The sequence below is a fragment of the Cherax quadricarinatus genome, chromosome 57 (genome assembly GCF_038502225.1).
Source record: "Cherax quadricarinatus isolate ZL_2023a chromosome 57, ASM3850222v1, whole genome shotgun sequence".
Lineage (NCBI taxonomy): Eukaryota > Metazoa > Arthropoda > Malacostraca > Decapoda > Parastacidae > Cherax > Cherax quadricarinatus.
Genome location: NC_091348.1, coordinates 19,692,243 through 19,716,449, shown reverse-complemented (window position 1 = coordinate 19,716,449; position 24,207 = coordinate 19,692,243). Strand labels below are relative to the sequence as shown.

At 38.3% G+C, this 24,207-nt stretch overlaps 1 protein-coding gene across 1 annotated transcript in view; it reads right to left on the bottom strand.

Annotated features, from left to right (window-relative positions):
- Positions 1-24,207, bottom strand: part of Vps16A (vacuolar protein sorting 16) — a 69,170-nt gene that overhangs the window by 36,413 nt on the left and 8,550 nt on the right. Inside the window, 6 exon segments of the mRNA XM_070097395.1 lie at positions 6,081-6,186; positions 7,292-7,417; positions 8,027-8,110; positions 14,001-14,163; positions 16,408-16,583; positions 23,219-23,334. Of these exon segments, the coding sequence (XP_069953496.1) occupies positions 6,081-6,186; positions 7,292-7,417; positions 8,027-8,110; positions 14,001-14,163; positions 16,408-16,583; positions 23,219-23,334 (771 nt within the window).

Genomic DNA, 24,207 nt, shown 5'->3' with positions numbered 1-24,207 from the left:
AGTGAAGCGTCGGTATGTTCGCCGCCGCATGCGCTCGGGTAGAGTACCCTATGCTGTGCCCAGGGGACGGAGTACATCCCGTGGCCCAACACCAGTTTTAGGTAGTGATAGTGAGGATGATGTGGCTACACTTGGCATGGATAGACCACAGGCATCAGTGGATTGTGTTAGTGGTGATGGTAGTGGCACCGCCATGCGTGACTCACCAGGCCACGCTGGGACCCACGCTGCTGACTCGTCAGTTCAAGGACAAAGAGGAGCGCCAGCCACCAGCCCACCATAACCACAACCACCCGCACAACCAGCCTATGATGTCCAGTATCCACCAGCAAACCGTATGTGGGATTGGCAGCAAAATCCCAATTTTGTTCCCAAGCCTCACCACTTTGATGACTCTCAAAGTGGAATTCTACCTACTTGTCCCCTTGGAACCACGGCCAATGAACTGGAATTCTTTGAATTATTCTTTGACCAGCCATTGATGGAAATTATTGTCAGGGAAAGTAATAAGTATTTTGAGTACACCATGGCAAATACGATCTTATCACCACAGTCAAGACTACACAGGTGGAAAGAGACGACTGTTGCAGAAATGTATTTGCTTTTTGCAACAATAATGCTTATGCCTCACGTCTATAAGCATAATATAAAAGCATACTGGTCCACAGATCGGCTAATTTCTACCCCGGTCTTCAGTGAAATCATACCAGTGAACAGGTTTATCTTACTCTTACGTATGTTGCACTTCTCTGACAAAACCAGGCATGACAGAAGTGACAGGTTATACAAGATTAGAAATGTTTTCATGTATCTCAAACAAAAGTTCAGCATATACTTTTATCCATTCAAGAATCTTGTAATTGACGAGTCTTTGATTTTGTTCAAAGGTAGACTGTCATTCAAGCAGTATATACCGAGCAAGAGGAAACGCTTTGGTATAAAACTGTTTGTACTCTGTGATTGTGACAGTGGCCTGGTGTTGGATATTGTTGTGTACACGGGTAGTAAAACATTGAAAGATATCAAGATGTTATTGGGTATCTCAGGTGACGTAGTGAGAAACATGATGGCACCTTATCTTGGTAAGGGGCATACATTATATACTGATAACTGGTACACAAGCCCATTACTCAGTGATTTCATGCGAGTGAACAAGACAGATGTGTGTGGCACAGTGCGTTCTAATTGTAAACATATGCCCAGGCTCAACGCAGGTGCTCGTGGTGATGACGTGCAGGTGTTTACTGCCAATGACATCATGGCATTACGGTGGCATGACAAACGAGATGTCACATTGTTGACAACCATTCACCGTAATGAAATGCAAGACAGTGGCAAAGTTGATCGAGTGACTAATGAATGTATTCGAAAACCAGGGACAGTGATTGATTATACACAAAACGTGCGCTTGGTTGACAAATGTGACATGCAGATTGGTTTTGTTGACTGTGTTCGTAAGAGTTAAAAGTGGTACATGAAACTTTTCTTCCATCTCATGGACATTTCAATGCTCAATGCATATAATATGTACCAAATAAAGACTGGCAACAGACCACCGTATGGTGAATTTTGTTTGTCTGTTGTCAGACAACTCATAATGAAGTACCAGGTAACAACACCTGCTATACAACACGGTCCTCGAATTCCTCAGGATATACCCAAGCGTTTGAGGAGGGAAGGTGATCATTTCATAATACAACTTCCTTCAACTCAGAAGAAATTTGCTCAGAAGAGATGCATCGTCTGTGCACAAACAAAAAGACGGCAACAAAGACGCAAAGACACTCGGTTTATGTGTGAGGAATGTAAGGTGCCTCTGTGCATGGTGCCTTGTTTCAAGGAGTTCCACAAGCTCCAGCAGTTCTAAAACCATGTCCAGTGATTGTAAATATGTAAATATATGATAGAACATTAGTATTATACAAGATTTGTGCATGTTTATTGTAATAAACAACAGTGGTAAACAATAATATGATAATAACTTTAGTGCGGTTATTGTGTTCAATACAGTGAGTTTATATATATACATTATATACAGTATTGGTCTCTCAGGCCCCAAATGTTAGTAGGAATAGAAAAAAATTGGAAAAGAAAAGAAAAAACAACAAAAACAGCAAAATAATGTAATGCGCGTATGTGGAATTCGTCGATGTTGCCGCCACCACATCATTTTCGACAAACTTCTTGGCACTGTATCTCGGTAAGTACTGATCAGAATTTTTTTTTTTGTCTTATTACCTTCACAAAAATATGCTCCTTAATTCTGTAAGAAAAAAATAATTTTTTTTTTTTCAAAATTTCTTGGACACTGGAGCACCACTTCAGATTTTGGCCTTGGACCCTGAAGGGGTTAAGAGTGTTGGTACCACTATACTCTCATACATTCTCTTCTTTGTCTCCATGGATAACATTCTTTGTCTCCACGGATACCTCAACGCACCATTCACCTTTTTTCATTCATCAATTCTATGGTTAACCTCATCCTTCATAAACCCATCCACTGACAAGTCAACTCCCAAATATCTGAAAACATTTACTTCTTCCATACTCCCTCTCTCCAATGTGATATCCAACTTTTCTTTATCTAAATCGTTTGATACCCTCATCACTTTACTCTTATCAATATTCATTTTCAACTTTCTACCTTAACACACCCTCCCAAACTCATCCACTAACCTTCGCAATTTTCCTTCAGTCCCCCCCCAAAAGCACAGTATCATCAGCAAAAAGTAACTGTGTCAACTCCCATTTTGCATTTGAGTCCCCATAATTTAATCCCATCCCTCTCCCCCACACCCTAGCATTTACTTCTTTTACAACCCCATCTATAAATATGTTAAATAACCATGGTGACATTACACATCCCTGTCTAAGCCCTACTTTTACTGGGAAGTAATATCTCTCTCTCCTACACACCCTAACCTGAGCCTCACTATCCTCATAAAAACTCTTTACAGCATTTAGTAACTTACTACTTGTTCCATACACCTGCAACATCTGCCACATTGCTCCCCTATCCACTCTATGCTTTTTTCTAAATCCATACATGCAATGAAAACTTCCCTACCTTTATCTAAATACTGTTCACATATATGTTTCAACGTAAACACCTGATCTACACATTCCCTACCGATTCTAAAGCCTCCTTGCTCATCTGCAATCCTGCTCTATGTCTTACCTCTAATTCTTTCAATAACAACACTACCATATATTTTACCTGGTATACTCAGTAAACTTAATCCTCTATATTTTTTACAATCTCTTTTGTCTCTCTTCCCTTTATATAAAGGACTTATACACACACTGCCAATCTCTAGGTACCTTCCTCTCTTTCACACATTTATTAAACAAAAATATCAACCACTATATCTCCCTCCCTGCTTTAACATTTCTGTCATGATCCCATCATCTCCAGCTGCTTTACCCCCTTTCATTCTACGTAATGCCTCATGAACCTCCCCCACACTCACATCTTGCTCTTCTTCACTCCCAAAAGATGTTATACCTCCCTGACCAGTGCATGAAATTACTGCCTCCCTTTCTTCATTGACATTTAAAAGTTCCTCAAACTATTCCCACCATCTACCCAATACCTCCAGCTCCCCATCTACTAACTCCCCTACTCTGTTTTCAACCCTTTGAGGGTCGACAGGCCCTCTCTGAGACTCGTTCTCAGGGTTGGCCAAATTAAAAAAAAAAAAAAAAAAAAACTTATGAAAAGATAGAGAATCTTTTCCCAATCATAATGAGACCAAAAGTATGAAATTTGATGGAAAACTTACGGAATTATGCTCTCGCGAAGTTAGCGGTCTTGGCGATGTTTACGCATCGGCGATTTTGCGCACTTTGAGCCCCATTTTCGGCCAATTCCACTGTACTAATCGACAAAAAACATGAATATTTCGCTAGAACTCCATTTTTTCTATCAAATGAGTGCAAGAAACCACCCATTTACCAATTTCAACTATCCAGTACAGTGGTCAGAATTTAGCAATTTTGCCAATTTCACGCAATTTTCAAACGATGCCAATTTCCAAATAGGGTCCAGAATAAACAAGAAAGACATTCCTGGCACTAAAATGACATTTCCTCTGTTCATTAGTCACGTCTCAAGGCCCCTCTTACATTCTTTTGCTTTCCACTTTGAATTTTTATTCTCACAAAAAAACAGAAGATTTACTGTTATGCAGACTACCGCATTAGTGTAAAAAATGGTATAAATAATACTGGCGCACTTGTGAAAGAATATTAAACTCACCAGTTGACGTGTATTGGATGCTTGGCATGATTTGTTTACTTTTGAACTTTGGTAAAAATCGAACATTTCTGCTACTTTGAGCTCTATTTCAAGGTACTTTTCATTGTAAAACCAGTCAAAATCATCTCAATTTCTGTAATATGTCTTCCATTTTATAAAATGAGACCAAGAAAACTAGAATACAACAATAAATACCATACGAAAATACAGTGCAAAGTCGCTGTTTTATTCCAAAAAAATGGTCAAAGTTTTTTTTTCTCATTATGCACTGTGTGCTGCAGGATTTTTTTTATACTGTGTACACTGATCACATAGACCCATTCTTTCATATGTAGGCCTACCAGCTTTCTCCCACTAGATTTGAGGGCGCTAGAATTTAGGCGTACATACTAGTACATCAAAAACCTTGGGTCGTAAGCCGTACTAGTATGGCCGAAACCCTCAAAGGTTTAACTGACAAATCCATTCGTTCCCTAGACTTTCTCAACTTGTTTATCTCACTCCAAAATTCTTTCTTATTCTGAGCAAAATTTCTTGACAGTGCTTCTCCCACTCTTATCATTTGCTCTCCTTTTGTACTCTCTCACCACTCTCTTCACCTTTCTTTTACTCTCCATATACTCTGCCCTTCTAATATCACTTCTGCTTTGTAAAAACCTCTCATAAGCTACTTTTTTCTCTTTTATTGCACCTTTTACCTCACCATTCCACTAATCGCTCCTCTTTCCTCCTGCACCTACCCTCCTATAGCCACAAACTTCTGCCCCCACATTCTAATACTGCATTTTTAAAACTATCCCATCCCTCTTGAACCCCCCTTACTACCCATACTTGCACTAGCCCACCTTTCTAACAAAAGTTGCTTAGTATATCTCACCCTAACTTCCTCCTCCCTTCTTACTGTTGCCATATTCCTTATGTCCCATCTACCTGTAGCTACAACTAGATAAAGATCAAATATATCCATTTCCCTTCTATAAACATCTACATCCTGAAGCCTACCCATCAACCTTTTATCCACCAATACATAATGTAACAAACTACTTTCATTACATGCTATATCTCATCTTGTATACTTATTTATCCTCTTTTTCATAAAATATGTATTACTTATTACCAAACCTGTTTCTACACACAGTTCAATTAAAGACTCCCATTTTCATTCACCCCTGGCACCCCAAATTTACCTACTACTCCCTCTACAACATTTTTACCCACTTTAGCACTGAGATCCTCAACCACATGTACTCTCTCACTTGGTTCAAAATTCCCCACACACTCACCAAACATTTCTCTCATCTCCAGGTGCATAAACACTTGCTATAACCTACTTTTCACATCCAACCATTATTTTACTCCACATAATCCTTGAATTTATACATTTACAGTCTTTCTTTTCCTGTCATAACTTGTCCTTCAACATTACTGCTACTCCTTCCTTAGCTCTATCTCTATTAGAAACCCCTGACCTAATTCCATTTATTTCTCCCCACTGAAACTCTCCCATCCCCTTCAGCTTTGTTTCACTTAGAGCCAGAACATCCAGCTTCTGTTCATTCATAACATCCACAATCAATTCTTTCTTATTTTAAGAATACCATAATAAATTTAATTATATGCATGCCTCTGCTTCTTACCTTCATTAATTCTTTTTAATGGTATTGCCTGATCAGTTTGAAAATTCCAATACTAACTATTTAGTTCTCCCTTTCCATTTTTCTTCTACATAAGTGAAAGCAAAAAAATATCATTACTAGTGTTCTTCAGAGCCTCATTCCTCTATACTACAAGACACTGGTAATACATATTTACAACAACTCACCTACTCTGTAATCCCGCACAGCATTAAGAACTCTTAGAGTAAATATGGTCTTTTTGCAGAGTTCTGGGTTCATCTCAGGTATAAAACTTTTTCCAAAGAGTGCTGCCTGGAAAAAATAATAATACTGTTTGGAGTGACATCTAAACTGTCGTATCTGAATGATGGTGAAATTTTTTTTTCTTTCTTTTTTGGGGTTACCCTGCCTCAGTGGGAAACAGCCGACATGTTAAAAAAAAAATCTACATGCTATATACTATTAATGAACCATGGGTTATTTTGTCTTACTGTTATGTTATGTTTGGTTATCAGGGGACAGGGTATATTATAAAGGCACTGTGTTTCAATAAAATTATTTACACCTATTATAAATACAAATGACCCATAATTTGGAGGCAATGATATGTCAAGTCTGTCCTGCACCATTATGATGTTGCAAGCAAGTGAACAAACAAGTTTAAACACACATATCCAGAGGAACCAGTCCTTCAAAATATGTGTACATGCACAATAGTGCTTATATGTTTTTGATGTTATTATTTAGTTCATATGAATATACAGTAACTTTCGTTTTTCTTTTTGGGCCACCCTGCCTCTGTGGGATACGGCCGGTTTGTTGGAAGAAGAAGAAGAAGAAGAGAAAAAAAAAATATACAGTAAAACTAATTTGGAATTTTTGGACCAAAAACTTGACTGGACAAATGTTAAGCAGAAACTTGAACTAATATAGAAGTTTGAGTCTGCTGCCACAGTGGAACATCATCTCAGCCATCTACATTATTTTCACTAGTGGAAATTTACAGCTCCTCTGACTCAGAATGAAAGTTATTCTGAGTCTCCACTACCAGTCAAGGCAGTGTACATTTCATCTCTCTACCATAAAAAGGCAAATTTATTACTGTAAATTATGTACATTGCTATAATATTTCTATACAGTACAGTACTGTACTGTAGTACTATAGGTTACAATACCCATAATCCTAGTAGACCAACTCAGCTTGTTTAGAAGACAACCAAATGAACATGAAAAATTAATTTAATAATCTCTAAGTTTTGGACGACTGGCAATACAGTATGCCCCCTTACTCATCCCGTATTAGTCCATTAAATAGAGGGTTTACCACATTAGATTATTAAATTATGAATTTAATATAACTACAGTATATTTAAATTAACTAAACAAATTAATATAATGCCAAAGACAAAAATCTCACCCTGAGTAGCATTTTCTGGGCTTGTGGACAATATTCATGTTGAGCTGCCTGTAGGCACTGATTAACTGCTTCCTCCATGGCATCCTTAATCATGCCCAAACAGTCATTGGCTCGGGTGCTTCTCTCCTAATGGGATTAGAAGATAATACACTTTTGTTGTTACTAAGGATATTTCTTGGTGAGGTTTGCTGTTTAGTAACTAGTTTTGATTAGGAAGGTGTGGTTTGTTGCACATGTTAAACAGCTGGTTGAATACAAAATTAATATCAGTACAGTGGACCCCCCGGTTAACGATATTTTTTCATTCCAGAAGTATGTTCAGGTGCCAGTACTGACCGAATTTGCTCCCATAAGGAATATTGTGAAGTAGATTAGACTATTTCAGACCCCCAAACATACACGTACAAACACACTTACATAAATACACTTACATAATTGGTCGCATTGGGAGGTGATCATTAAGCGGGGTTCCACTGTATATGCAGTAATTAAAACACATGAATACTTTGATGAAGGTACAATATAACATATTAAAATACAACACTTCATAACAAATTATCTCGATACATAAACTTATATCAGGAATATGTTACTTTGCTTTACAGACTAGTAACCTACAGTATGTTCATAAACCATCTTTCTGTGCCCCTTGCTGCAAAAAGGTGGGCCTACTAGGAAATGCTACAGCAAAGATTTCTGTGACTTACGCACATGTTAATATTATACTAGACATACCTGAAAGCCCTTAGCTGCTTCAAGAAGAAGAGCACCAGGAGCCATAGAGCCAATGCCAAGAGTCTCAGTCACAACTAATGGTACCTGTGGCATAAATAATAGTTAAGCAATCAATGGCTTCAAACAAGTAAGAAAAATTCATTGCTTTTACAATGTATAGGCATAATGCTCAACTTACCAAAGTTAAAATATGCAGTTTTCAATTGAAATTTAAAGCAAAGGAAAAATGAAGTGAAAACATTTGAGCTTTTGCAAAATAACTTTTTTTTTTTAACAAGTTGGCCGTCTCCCACCGAGGTAGGGTGACCCAAAAAGAAAGAAAATCCCCAAAAAGAAAATACTTTCATCATTCAACACTTTCACCTCACTCACACATAATCACTGTTTTTGCAGAGGTGCCCAGAATACAACAGTTTAGAAGCATTTACATATAAAAATACACAACATATCCCTCCAAACTGCCAATATCCCAAACCCCTCCTTTAGAGTGCAGGCACTGTACTTCCCATTTCCAGGACTCAAGTCTGGATATATAAAATAACCAGTTTCCCTGAATCCCTTCACTAAATATTACTCTGCTCACACTCCAACAGCTCATCAGGTCCCAAATACCATTTGTCTCCACTCACTTCTATCTAACATGCTCATGCATGCTTGCTGGAAGTCCAAGCCCCTCACCCACAAAACCTCCTTTACCCCCTCCCTCTAACTTTTTCACAGACGACCCCTACCCCGCCTTCCTTTCTCTACAGATTTATACGCTCTCCATGTCATTCTAATTTGATCCATTCTCTCTAAATGACCAAACCACCTCAACAATCCTTCTTCAGCCCGCTCACTAATACTTTTATTAACTACACACCTTCTCCTAATTTCCACACTCCAAATTTTCTGCATAATATTTACACCACACACTGCCCTTACCCAGGACATCTCCACTGCCTCCAACCATCTCTTTGCTGCAGTATTTACAACCCAAGCTTCACACCCATATAAGAGTGTTGGTACCACTATACTTTCATACATTTCCTTCTTTGCTTCCACAGACAATGTTGTTTGTCTCCACATATACCTCAATGCACCACTCACCTTTTTTCCTTCATCAATTCTATGGTTAACCTCATCCTTTATAAATCCATCCGCCGACACGTCAACTCCCAAGTATCTGAAAACATTCACTTCTTCCATACTCCTCCTCCCCAATTTGATATCCAATTTTTCTTTATCTAAATCATTTGATACTCTCATCACCTTACTCTTTTCTATGTTCACTTTCAACTTTCTACCTTAACATACACTCCCAAACTCATCCACTAACCACTGCAATTTTTCTTTGGAATCTCCCATGAGCACAGTATCATCAGCAAAAAACAACTGTGTCAATTCCCATTTTGTATTTGATTCCCCATAATTTAATCCCATCCCTCTCCTGAGCACCCTAGCATTTACTTCTTTTACAACCCTATCTATAAATATATTAAACAACCATGGTGACATTACATATCCCTGTCTAAGACCTACTTTTACTGGGAAGTAATCTTCCTCTCTTCTACACACCCTAACCTGAGCCTCACTATCCTCATAAAAATTCATAAAAACGCACAGGCCGTCTCTCACGAAGGCAGGGTGGCCCAAAAAAGAAAAACTTTCATCATCATTCTCTCCATCACTGTCTTGCCAGAGGCGTGCTTACACTGCAGTCATAAAACTGTAACACTATCACCCCCTCCTTTGGAGTGCCAGCATTGTCCTTCCTATCTCCAGGAATTCAAGTCTGGCCTGCCAGTTTCCCTGAATCCCTTCATGAATGTTACCTTACTCACACTCCAACAGCATGTCAAGTCCTAAAAACCATTTGTCTCCATTCACTATCTAACACACTCACGCATGCTTATATATTACAGAAACATAAATTAAAATTAATATTCTTTGGTATACTTGTGGTCTCTCCTGTACCTATTTCTACTCAACATTATTTAACCCCAAACATACAATGTAGTACACTGATTCACACAACACTGTAGACTGAACATCTCTCTACTTTTTAATTTTTTTTTCAGGCTCAATTTAACCCTTTGACTGTTTTGGTCGTATATATACGTCTTACGAGCCACCGTTTTTGATGCATATACAGTGGACCACCACCTTACGATGGCATCGCATTACATTAAATCCGCCATACGATACATTAGAACGCAAAAATTTTGCCTCGTCTCATGCTAAAAAACTCGCCTCACGCGATTCGTCCGGGACGCATCCCATGTGTGGCCTCAGCGCCAGTGTTCACAAGCCAGCCAGTGCGGTCGCATCCACACATACATTCGGTACATTTCACCTTATCTCAGTGTTTTTTGTGCCTGTAACTGCAAAATAAGTCACCATGGGCCCCAAGAAAGCTTCTAGTGCCAACCTTGTGGTAAAAAGGATGAGAATTAGTATGGAAATTAAGAAAGATTTTGAAGGGTTTGGGGCTAACCCTGAGAAGCCTATGCCAGTTGTGGAATCCATTGTGCCTACTTCAAAGATTAAGGAAATGTGTGCAAAGTGGGTTGAACTGCAAACCTTTATGGATGAAAAGCACCCTAACACAGCTATTGCAAGCCGTGCTGGTGACTATTACAATGACAATGTTGTGGCCCATTTTAGGCAAATCTTAAAGGAACGGGAGGTACAGAGCTCTATGGACAGATTTGTTGTGCAACAGAGGTCCAGTGACTCTCAAGCTGGTCCTAGTGGCATTAAGAGAAGAAGGTAAGTAACCCCGGAAAAGGACTTGCTATCTCAAGTCCTAATGGAAGGGGATTCCCCTTCTAAACAATAACTTCCACACTCTCCCCTCCTCCCATCCCATCAATCATCATCAGATCTTCAATAAGGTAAGTGTCATGTATTCTATTCTTAGCAGAGCAGTAATTGTGCATGTCTTCCTTAGTTTGTGTGTATTAAAATTAATATTTCATGTGGTAAAAAAAAATTTTTCCTACTTTGGGGTGTCTTGCATGGATTAATTTGATTTCCATTATTTCTTATGGGGAAAATTAATTCGCCTTGCGATAATTTCAGCTTACGATGAGCTCTTAGGAATGGATTAATATTGTAAGGCAGGGGTACACTGTATACTCATAAATTCTAGCGGCTTCAAATCAAACTGGAGAAAGCTGGTAGGCCCACATGTGAGAGAATGGGTCTATGTGGTCAGTGTGCACCATATAAAAAAAAATCCTGCAGCACGCAGTGCATAAGGAGAAAAAAAAAACTCCGACCAGTTTTTTTTAATTAAAATGCCGACTTTGTGGTCTATTTTCATAAGTATTTATCATTGTATTCTCGTTTTCTTGGTCTCATTTGATAGAATGGAAAACATATTATAGAAATAGAGGTGATTTTGATTGGTTTTACTATGAAAAGAGCCTCAAAATGGAGCTCATAGGAGAGGAAATGTTTGATTTTTGCCGATGTTCAAAAGTAAACAAATGATGTTATTTTCCAATAAATGTCCAAGTAGCCATTCTAATATGCAGTCATGAATGGGTTGACATTATTAATACAATTATTACAATATTACAGTAGTCTGCATAACAGTAAATCTATTTTTTGTTTGAATAAAAATTCAAAATAGAAAGCAAGAGTAATATCCAAGGGGCCTGGAGATGTGACTGATGAACAAAGAAAATGTTATGTTAGAGCCAGGAATGTCTGCACTATTCATTCTGGACCCTATTTTGGAATTGTCATATTTTTTAATTTTCGTGAAATTGGTCAAATTGCCAATTTCTGACCACGTTATTAGGTAGTTGAAATTGGTAAATGGGCAGTTTCTTGTACTCAATTGATAGAAAAAATGGAGTTCTAAAGAAATAGCTATGAGTTTGGTCGACTGGAACAATGGAATTAGCCAAAAATAGGGCTCAAAGTGGGCGAAATCGCCAATTTGTAAATATCGCCAAGGTCGCTAACTTCGTGAGAGCGTAATTCTGTCAGTTTTCCATCAAATTTCATTCTTTTGGTGTCATTACAATCAGGAAAAGATTCTCTATCATTTCACAAGAAAAAATAATTTTTTTTTTTTTTTGGAAATTTTGTGACACCAGGAGACACCTCAGGATTTGGGGTTGTGACAGACAAGGGGTTAAACAATACTCAGACTTATAATTAATATCAGGTGATTAAAAATTGATATCCACCAGGAAATAAAAACAGCATCAACCTACAGTGAGCACTAAGTGTGTAAGCTTGAATTTTCCATGCACACAGGAAATTTCTGTCAGAAGTATGGTCACTGTATATTAGCACTCATGCCGAGTGAACTCGCCAAAAAGCAAGGAATATATCTCTTCTTTCTTTCAATAATCTGGCTGTAACCTGAGAGAATGTCAACACTGGTGACACACTCTTCTTATTTATCTTCATTTTATATGCTGCACCTCTGTACCAACTACTACATTGAATAATGAAGGCAATGTCTCAACAGAAGAATTATGCTTACATTGTCAGCACTTAATACAATGAAAATGATGAGACATCACAAGTGTCAGGGGCCCAAGACTGTTCACCTGCCTCCCAGCATACAGAAGGGGGATTACCAAAACAGACCCCTGGCTGTCTTCAACAAGGTGCTGGACAGGCACCTAAACTCAGTACCTGATCAGCCAGGCTGTGGTTTGTACATCGGTTTACATGTGGCCAGCAGTAACAGCCTGGTTGATCAGACCTTGATCCATCAAGAGGCCTGGTCTCAGACCAGGCTGTGGGGGGCACTGACCCCCAAAACCTTCTCCAGATATACCACTGAGGCATGGTGGCCCAAAAGAAAAAACAAAAGCTTCTCCTTTTAAATTTAGTAGTATATACAGGAGAAGGGGTTACTAACCCCTTGCTCCCAGTATTTTAGTTGCCCCTTATGACACGCATGGCTTACAGAAAAAGAATTCTGTTCCACTTCCCCATGGAGAAAGGCATATTTTTTTTTTTTTTTTTTTTTTTCAACAAGTCGGCCGTCTCCCACCGAGGCAGGGTGACCCAAAAAAGAAAGAAAATCCCCAAAAAGAAAATACTTTCATCATCATTCAACACTTTCACCACACTCGCACATTATCACTGTTTTTGCAGAGGTGCTCAGAATACAACAGTCTAGAAGCATACACACATAAAGATACACAACATATCCCTCCAAACTGCCAATATCCCAAACCCCTCCTTTAAAGTGCAGGCATTGTACTTCCCATTTCCAGGACTCAAGTCCGACTATATGAAAATAACCGGTTTCCCTGAATCCCTTCACTAAATATTACCCTGCTCACACTCCAACAGATCGTCAGGTCCCAAGTACCATTCGTCTCCATTCACTCCTATCTAACACGCTCACGCACGCTTGCTGGAAGTCCAAGCCCCTTGCCCACAAAACCTCCTTTACCCCCTCTCTCCAACCCTTTCGAGGACGACCCCTACCCCGCCTTCCTTCCCCTATAGATTTACATGCTTTCCATGTCATTCTACTTTGATCCATTCTCTCTAAATGACCAAACCACCTCAACAACCCCTCTTCTGCCCTCTGACTAATACTTTTATTAACTCCACACCTTCTCCTAATTTCCACACTCCGAATTTTCTGCATAATATTTACACCACACATTGCCCTTAAACAGGGCATATATCTACTCGTATTTAATATTTTTCCAAATATGTTACATTCTCTTAATTTATTTTCTTTCTTAAAAGACATTTGTTCATTTTTAAAGTATTTTACGTTTTCTCTAGAACGTTTACTTGATCAATTTGTAAGTAAGCAATGTTCTTGCAATTTTGTCAGGAAACATGACTCAACCCATATATAATATGCCATCTGTGCTGAACATGACTCACATGCAGTGATGAATCAAAAAGAAAATCATGACTGTCTACAGTTTTGAATTATTAAAAATAGAAAAGTCAATTCAGAAAGAAAATGAATATATTAATGAAGGTATCAACTTACTTTCTGTAGCAAGTCATGGGTAATACTACCCAATACTCGCACCCCATCTACTTCCTGCACAAGATGTGAGGTAGAATCCAGATAGTAACTTGTAGCATCTCCATTTACACTTACTACCTCAAGTGTCATATCCCACAGCAAGACAACAGCACCTGTGCCACACCTACAAAAAAAAAAAAAAAAAAAATTATTTTAGCAATCATATATAAAGCAAACCTAGGGTGTTTTTTTGTGAGTTGTTCATGTTTTCACAGTTTGAGCATGCTAGAAGTCTTCCAGAATACTACAAGTACAACAACGTTTGAACAGCAACTGATGGACAGGCACCTCTTTTAATTCGGACAAAATTACAAGATTGCTAGTTCAATAAGCAGCCACAGATGGTATTGTATGCAGTGTGTGCTTACTTATATTGTTTACACTGCAGTAATTGGCAATTACTTGATTTTGTGTGATTCTTAGTGTATTCTGCTAATAATTACACCTAACTATAGCTTGGGTTCATAGCTACACAAGTAACTTGTTAAAAGATAGGGCTAGTAACAAGTTAATAAAGTTGTGAGGTGAAATAATCAAAGGGCTAGAACAGTGTTCCTCTTGTGACAGAACAAGAGCTAATGAATGTTTATTTGATGCATGAAATATTACACAGAGAAAGATCAGAGAACATGAAACAACTTCACTTGGATGAAATACTAATTAAAAAGACAGCCAAAAAGAGCAAGTTATAGTACGACTTCATGTGAAAATCCTGTGGATTCAACTTCAAAGTATCCCATACATCATCCCTGTAACATCACAGATCCATTATGAAACAGCCAATTATGAAACAGACAGTAATCCTGACAATCTTCAACTTCCAGCCCTTTGTGGTTACGAGGAGCATTATAATTTCAGTAAAATTCTAAGTTATCACTTTAGGAATGGTAGTACTGCAACAGTACTTTAACAAATCTATTTTATTTATACTAAAGTTTAATTAAGTTTCCAAAAGACCGTGGTGGGCCAGAGGTGTTTTATTGAATTTTTATTACGTGACCTCTGTTGGTCCAGTATAATCAACGTACTGGCAAGGCTAGGAACCATGGGTGCTGGAAAATCAGTACTGTACCTGTATAAAGCTTTCTAGCATGCTAAGAAGTTTCGTAACTTCACAGGAAATTAATGTATTTAAAATTACTGTCCTCATCTTCTTGTTCATCTATTCTGCTGTATTATATCCTCCAGGGATAAGTAGGAGACAGCCCCATGCTTCTGAAAGAGTTTAACTAAACATTACCCATGTTTTCCCCTCCCACTTGCCAGATTGGACTGGGCCTGGAATGTCCAATGACACATGTACTGTACTAATATGGAAAGATATTTAGCAGTGATTATGTAGGCTGTCTCCTACCCTGCCTCGGTAGGAGACAGCTAGAATGTTAAAAAAAAAAAAACAGCATTTGTTTAAAACTAACCAGAAAACAATAGAGCATAATGTACTGTATATCCATGTCCTTACTCACCAAAGAAGGATTAAATTTAATACATTAACATTCACATTTAGTTCCTTTTCTTTTAATGTCATGTATTCAGCAATGTTTAAGGAGCTTAAACTTCTCCATTCAAACATGGGAATGTTTGCAGTCTTTTCAATCTTCAGTTTTCTGTGGAAATATCTGTTGGCCTTATCTATAAAATTCTGTCTATAATGATACTTTCTGTATACTATGATACTTTCAAAACAATTCATATACAACACAGGCAGCATCTTTAGTAGGGAAAAATAAATGTTTTTGTTTACCAAAATTTTTAACAAAATTAATTTCAATCTCATCAAGAACAGAAGCCGAACTGCTAAAAATTGATGAAGATAGCAGTTCGTAAGTAATGTGACAATGTTACTGGGTCACCAGCAAAAGTTATCACATAGTTAACAGGAATGTCTTTTGAGCTGAAGAAAAAGTAGAACAATATACAGTGGTACCCCAAGTTTTGGCCATAATTTGTTCCAGAAGGCTGTTCGAGTGCAGTCACTGAACAAATTTGTTCCCATAAGGAATAATGCAAATTAGATTAGTCTGTTTCAGACCCCCAATATACACTTACAAAAGCACTTACAACAATACACTTACATAATTGTTTGAGTTGGGAGTTGTACGAAACTTGGGGTACCACTGTACATCAATTCCCCTCCCAACTTATACCTCCAACTTCATCTTAAATTTGGTAGAACCAAATTATTGGGTAGTATTTTACTGTAATCTCAATTATTTCCCAGTGGAAAGATTGGTTCAAAATCAGAGATACATAGTTATGAATTAATGGGGTTGCCCTATATTACATTTGGAGAGAAAAGAACATAAGAACCAGCCAAAAGTTGCTGAGACTTGGCAAACTGCAACAATAAGGAACACAACCATCTTACCACGCTAGCTGTTTTGGTTTAACTTGACTCTTGGCATCATATTCACAGTATTTTATCCGAATATCTGAAGAGCCAATCCACAATTTGCCAGAGTCAGAGAGAAGGGCTATGTGACGAGAATTAGTAGACACAGCCATTTCCACAATGCAGCCCCCAGCCTCATTCCATTCTGGATACTGTACAGATTAAAAATTTGTAGCTAGTGCATGTCATTATTCCCATCAGATAGGGCTAAACATCTTTTTAATACTCAATAATAACTCACCGAGGCAGGGTGACCCAAAAAAGAAAGAAAATCCCCAAAAAGAAAATACTTTCAACATCACTCAACACTTTCACTTCACTCATACATAATACTGTTTTTGCAGAGGTGCTCAGAATACAACAGTTTAGAAGTATATACGTATGAAGATACACAACATATCCCTCCAAACTGCCAATATCCCAAACCCCTCCTTTAAAGTGCAGGCATTGTACTTCCCATTTCCAGGACTCAAGTCCAGCTATATAAAAATAACCGGTTTCCCTGAATCCCTTCACTAAATATTACCCTGCTCACACTCCAACAGCTTGTCAGGTCCCAAATACCATTCATCTCCATTCACTCCTATCTAACACACTCATGCATGTTTGCTGGAAGTCCAAGCCCCTCGCCCACAAAACCTCCTTTACCCCCTCCCTCCAACCTTTTCGAGGACAACCCCTACGCTGCCTTCCTTCCCCAACAGATTTATACGCTCTCCATGTCATTCTACTTTGATCCATTCTCTCTAAATGACCAAACCACCTCAATAACCCCTCTTCAGCCCTCTGACTAATACATTTATTAAATCCACACCTTCTAATTTCCACACTTCGAATTTTCTGCATAATATTCATACCACACATTGCCCTTACACAGGACATCTCCACTGCCTCCAACCGTCTCCTCGCTGCAGTATTTACAACCCAAGCTTCACACCCATATAAGAGTGTTGGTACAACTATACTTTCATTATTATTACAAATTATTTTTATTACAAGTTAATATTACAAATTATTATTATAATCATAAAAAAGAAACACTAAACCCACAAGGATCGTGAATTACTATACATAGAGTGAAGGCATACTAAAGGATTATTTATCTACAGTTATCCCCCAGTGTTTGACTAGAGAAAACGTAATTCTTCCGACACTCCTACAAAGCCGCTTTGTAAACAAATCTTATATTTATCTCAATTTTTATTCTGTGAGTGTATCTATAATGTTTATATGCTATGTAATGTGTTTCTTATATAATTTTGAAGAAAACATCATAGATGGATTAATGAAAATGTTTATATTAACGTAAAGTAAGACATTTAATGTGCCCAAGAGAGATTATTATTACCTAGTATATTTTCATATAGTCGGACTTGAGTCCTGGAAATGGGAAGTACAATGCCTGCACTTTAAAGGAGGGGTTTGGGATATTGGCAGTTTGGAGGGATATGTTGTGTATCTTTATATGTGTATGCTTCTAGACTGTTGTATTCTGAGCACCTCTGCAAAAACAGTGATAATGTGCGAGTGTGGTGAAAGTGTTGAATGATGATGAAAGTATTTTCTTTTTGGGGATTTTCTTTCTGTTTTTTGGGTCACCCTGCCTCGGTGGGAGACGGCCGACTTGTTGAAAAAAAAAAAAAAAAAATTACTATGGCATCATGAGTAGAGAGACTCTTAGTGATTTTATGTGTACCTTCACTTCAGCACAATGTGTAAGTATATTTAGATACAGGTACACATAAGCATAATTATCAGAGTACATATAAAACACGCAATAACTTTTAAACACTTGAAATTATGGAAAGTTTCCAGACATAATAGGTGTGCTCATGGAGAATGTAAACAAATCGGGTGGGGTGCGCTGCATTTGAAAGACTGCTTGCCGTATAGCAAATTTTGGTCATAATTTGAAGTCGCCGTATTAGCGGAACACCGTAAGGCTAAACGCCATAAAACGGGGCCCTACTGTACTTTCATACATTCCCTTCTTTGCCTCCATAGATAATGTTCTCTGTTTCCACATATACCTCAATGCACCACTCCTTTTTTCTTTCATCAATTCTATGATTAACCTCATCCTTCATAAATCCATCCGCTGACACGTCAACTCCCAAATATCTGAAAACATTCACTTCTTTCATACTCCTCCTCTCAAATTTGATATCCAATTTTTCTTTATCTAAATCATTTGTTACCCTCATCACCTTACTCTTTTCTATGTTCACTTTCAACTTTCTTCCTCTACACACTCTCCCAAACTCATCCACTAACCTTTGCAACTTTTCTTTAGAATCTCCTATAAGCACAGTATCATCAGCAAAAAGTAACAGTCAATTCCCAATTTGTATTTGATTCCCCATAATTTAATCCCACCCCTCTCCCCAACACCCTAGCATTCACTTCTTTTACAACCCCATCTACAAATATATTAAATAACCATGGTGACATTACACATCCTTGTCTAAGACCCACCTTTACTGGGAAGCAGTCTCCCTCTCTTCTACACTCCCTAACCTGAGCCTCATTATCCTCATAAAAACTCTTTACAGCATTTAGTAACTTACTACCTATTCCATATACTTGCAACATCTGCCACATTGCTCTCTTATCCACTCTATCATATGCCTTTTCTAAATCCATAAATGCAATGAAAACTTCCCTACATTTATGTAAATACTGTTTACATACATGCTTCAATGTAAACACTTGATCTACACATCCCCTATCCACTCTAAAATGTCCTTGCTCGTCCATAATCCTACATTCTGTCTTGCCTCTAATTCTTTCAATAATAACCCTATCATACACTTTTCCTGGTATACTCAGTAAACTTTTTTTTTTTTTCAACAAATCAGCCGTATCCCACAGAGGCAGGGTCCCCCAAAAAGAAAAACAACAGTTTCTCTTTTTAAATTTAGTAATATATACAGGAGAAGGGGTTACTAACCCCATGCTCCCAGCATTTTAGTCACCTCTTACGACACGCATGGCTTACGGAGGAAGAATTCTGTTCCACTTCCCCATGGAGATAAGAGGAAATAGACAAGAACAAGAACTAGAAAGAAAATAGAAGAAAACCCAGAGGGGTGTGTATATATATGCTTGTACATGTATGTGTAGTATGACCTAAGTGTAAGTAGAAGTAGCAAGACGTACCTGAAATCTTGCATGTGTATGAGACAGAATAAAAGGACACCAGCAATCCTACCATCATGTAAAAAAAGTACAGGCTTCCGTTTTACACTCACCTGGCAGGATGGTAGTACCTCCCTGGGCGGTTGCTGTCTATCAACCTACTACCTAGAACTCAGTAAACTTATTCCTCTATAATTTTTACAATCTCTTTTGTCCCCCTTCCCTATATATAAAGGAATTATACATGCTCTCTGCCAATCCCTAGGTACCTTCCCCTCTTTCATACATTTATTAAACAAAAAACCAACCACCCCAACACTATATCCTCCCCTACTTTTAACATTTCTGTCATGATCCCGTCAGTTCCAGCGGCTTTACCCTCTTTCATTCTACGTAATGCCTCACACACCTCCCCCACACTCACATCCTGCTCTTCTTCACTCCTAAAAGATGGTAAACCTCCCTGGCTAGTGCATGAAATCACTGCCTCCCCTTCTTCGTTGACATTTAAAAGTTTCTCAAAATATTCCCGCCATCTATCCAATACCTCCATCTCCCCATCTACTAACTCCCCTACTCTGTTTTTAACTGACAAATCCATTTGTTCCCTAGACTTTCTTAACTTGTTTATCTCACTCCAAATTTTTTTCTTATTTTCATTAAAATTTTTTGACAGTGCCTCTCACTCTATCATCTGCTCTCTGTTTACACTCTCTCACCACTCTCTTCACTTTTCTTTTACTCTCCATATACTCCATATACTTCTGCTTTGTAAAAACCTCTCATAAGCTACCTTTTTCTCTTTTAACACACCCTTTACTTCATCATTCCACCAATCACTCCTCTTTTCTCCTGCACCCACCCTCCTATAGCCACAAACTTCTGCCCCACATTCTAATACTGCATTTTTAAAACTATTCCAACCCTCTTCAACCCCCCCACTACTCATACTTGCACTAGCCCATCTTTCTGCCAATAGTTGCTTGCATCTCACCGGAACTTCTTCCTCCCTTAGTTTATACACTTTCACCTCTCTCTTACTTCTTGTTGCCATTTTCCTTTTGTCCCATCTACCTTTTACTCTAACTGTAGCTACAACTAAATAATGATCTGATATATCAGTTGCCCCTCTATAAATATATTCATCCTGAAGTCTACCCATCATCCAACAATACATAATCAAACAAACTACTTTCATTACGTGCTATATCATACTTTGTATATTTATTTATCCTCTTTTTCATAAAATATGTATTACTTATTACTAAACCTCTTTCTACACATAGCTCAATTAAAGGCTCCCCATTTTCATTTACCCCTGGCACCCCAAATTTCCCTACTACTCCCTCCACAACATTTTTACCCACTTTAGCATTGAAATCCCCAACCACAAGTATGTACTCTCACACTTGGTTCAAAACATTAATTAGCTTCCTCTGGTTATTTTGGATTATTAACTCTCCAAGTTAAAAACAAAAATCCAAGAAAAATCTTCCATTTACATTTTTTTTTTTTTTTTTTTTTTTTTTAAAAAAGTCGGCCGTCTCCCACCGAGGCAGGGTGACCCAAAAAAGAAAGAAAATCCCCAAAAAGAAAATACTTTCATCATCATTCAACACTTTCACCACACTCGCACATTATCACTGTTTTTGCAGAGGTGCTCAGAATACAACAGTCTAGAAGCATAAACATATAAAGATACACAACATATCCCTCCAAACTGCCAATATCCCAAACCCCTCCTTTAAAGTGCAGGCATTGTACTTCCCATTTCCAGGACTCAAGTCCGACTATATGAAAATAACCGGTTTCCCTGAATCCCTTCACTAAATATTACCCTGCTCACACTCCAACAGATCGTCAGGTCCCAAGTACCATTCGTCTCCATTCACTCCTATCTAACACGCTCACGCACGCTTGCTGGAAGTCCAAGCCCCTTACCCACAAAACCTCCTTTACCCCCTCTCTCCAACCCTTTCGAGGACGACCCCTACCCCGCCTTCCTTCCCCTATAGATTTATATGCTTTCCATGTCATTCTACTGTGATCCATTCTCTCTAAATGACCAAACCACCTCAACAACCCCTCTTCTGCCCTCTGACTAATACTTTTATTAACTCCACACCTTCTCCTAATTTCCACACTCCGAATTTTCTGCATAATATTTACACCACACATTGCCCTTAAACAGGACATCTCCGCTGCCTCCAACCGTCTCCTCGCTGCTGCATTTACCACCCAAGCTTCACACCCATATAAGAGTGTTGGTACTACTATACTTTCATACATTCCCTTCTTTGCCTCCATAGATAACGTTTTTTGACTCCACATATACCTCAACGCACCACTCACCTTTTTTCCCTCATCAATTCTATGATTAACCTCATCCTTCATAAATCCATCCGCCGACACGTCAACTCCCAAGTATCTGAAAACATTCACTTCTTCCATACTCCTCCTCCCCAATTTGATATCCAATTTTTCTTTATCTAAATCATTTGACACCCTCATCACCTTACTCTTTTCTATGTTCACTTTCAACTTTCTACCTTTACACACATTCCCAAACTCATCCACTAACCTTTGCAATTTTTCTTTAGAATCTCCCATAAGCACAGTATCATCAGCAAAAAGTAACTGTGTCAATTCCCATTTTGAATTTGATTCCCCATAATTTAATCCCACCCCTCTCCCAAACACCCTAGCATTTACTTCCTTTACAACCCCATCTATAAATATATTAAACAACCATGGTGACATTACACATCCCTGTCTAAGACCTACTTTTACCGGGAAGTAGTCTCCCTCTCTTCTACACACCCTAACCTGAGCCTCACTATCCTCATAAAAACTCTTTACAGCATTTAATAACTTACCACCTATTCCATATACTTGCAACATCTGCCACATTGCTCCTCTATCCACTCTATCATATGCCTTTTCTAAATCCATAAATGCAATAAAAACTTCCCTATCTTTATCTAAATACTGTTCACATATATGCTTCAATGTAAACACCTGATCTACACATCCCCTACCCACTCTAAAACCTCCTTGCTCATCCGCAATCCTACATTCTGTCTTACCTCTAATTCTTTCAATTATAACCCTACCGTACACTTTTCCTGGTATACTCAGTAAGCTTATTCCTCTATAATTTTTACAGTCTCTTTTGTCCCCTTTCCCTTTATATAAAGGGACTATACATGCTCTCTGCCAATCCCTAGGTACCTTCCCCTCTTTCATACATTTATTAAACAAAAGTACCAACCACTCCAACACTATATCCCCCCCTGCTTTTAACATTTCTGTCATGATCCCATCAGTTCCATTTACATATAGGTAATAAAAAAAGATGACTCTTTTAACTGTATGCTAATTGTCCTCTTGACTGTTATTTGCATATCAATTAAACGAATCCAGTACTGGCATCTGATATTCATTTCTAACACTGTATGAAAGTGAAAAAAATATTAAGTCAGGTTGATATGGCTCAAAGAATATTGTTAATTGCTTCAGATCTTTATTTTCTACTCAAAAGTGTATTCAAAATCAGTCTCAAGCATATCTGATGCACATATGCTGTACTAGCTCAATTTTACAGATTTAATTACCTAAAATGAAAAAAAAAACAAGAATTACTGCTTACCAAAGCCTGAGGGCGCTGCTCAATGTGATTCAGGAGGAGAAGGTCACGACCTTGGCTAACTAGTACATTGGTATGGCGCTCCTCTCGCACCACACACCAGCATTCTACACCACCACCTGAATGGATATGTACAACATTAAGACATATTTAGTAAAATTAGTGAAGTTTGAAAGTCTTGAAGAAAGAACACTAGAATAAATTACTTTTTCACAACTACAAAATGCTTAAGTGTTTTTTCCTTCTCAATATTTTATGATAACCCATGACTCCTAGCCCTTAACTCTTTCACTGTCTCTCATGCAGATCTGGGTCACTGAAGCTAGTGTCGCCTACACAGATCTGCGTCTTAATAATAGTGCCCTTAAATGTGTTGTGATTGGTAAATTTTGGCTTATGGAGGCCTAGTCAAGGACTGGGCCATGAGGGCACTGACCCTTGGAACAACTTCCAAGAGATTGGGTCTGTGTGATGGATGTGAACAGTAGAAAAGAATCCCTTCCCAGTCATTGCATGAGGAGGTCTTATTGTCTGCTTTTTGGTAACAACTGATAGACCAGTGGCATAAAAGACCTCAAAGTAGGGGAAATATTCAATTTGGGGGTATTTTCCTATTGAAGGGTAGGTTCCCTGGTTTGTTTTAAGTCTTTACTAAGTTTGCTTCAATTACAGTGGACCCCCGCTTAACGATCACCTCCCAATGCGACCAATTATGTAAGTGTATTTATGTAAGTGCGTTTGTATGTGAATGTTTGGGGGTCTGAAATGGACTAACCTACTTCGCAATATTCCTTATGGGAACAAATTCGGTCAGTACTGGCACCTGAACATACTTCTGGAATGAAAAAATATCGTTAACCGAGGGTCCACTGTATTTGGATGGCCTATATCAACCAATCATTCTTGGTTATATGGGATAAAACTACAAATTTTTATGCGATGATGGATTCAAAACGAAGGTCAAATGTGATATAGGAGAGGCCTGGCAACAT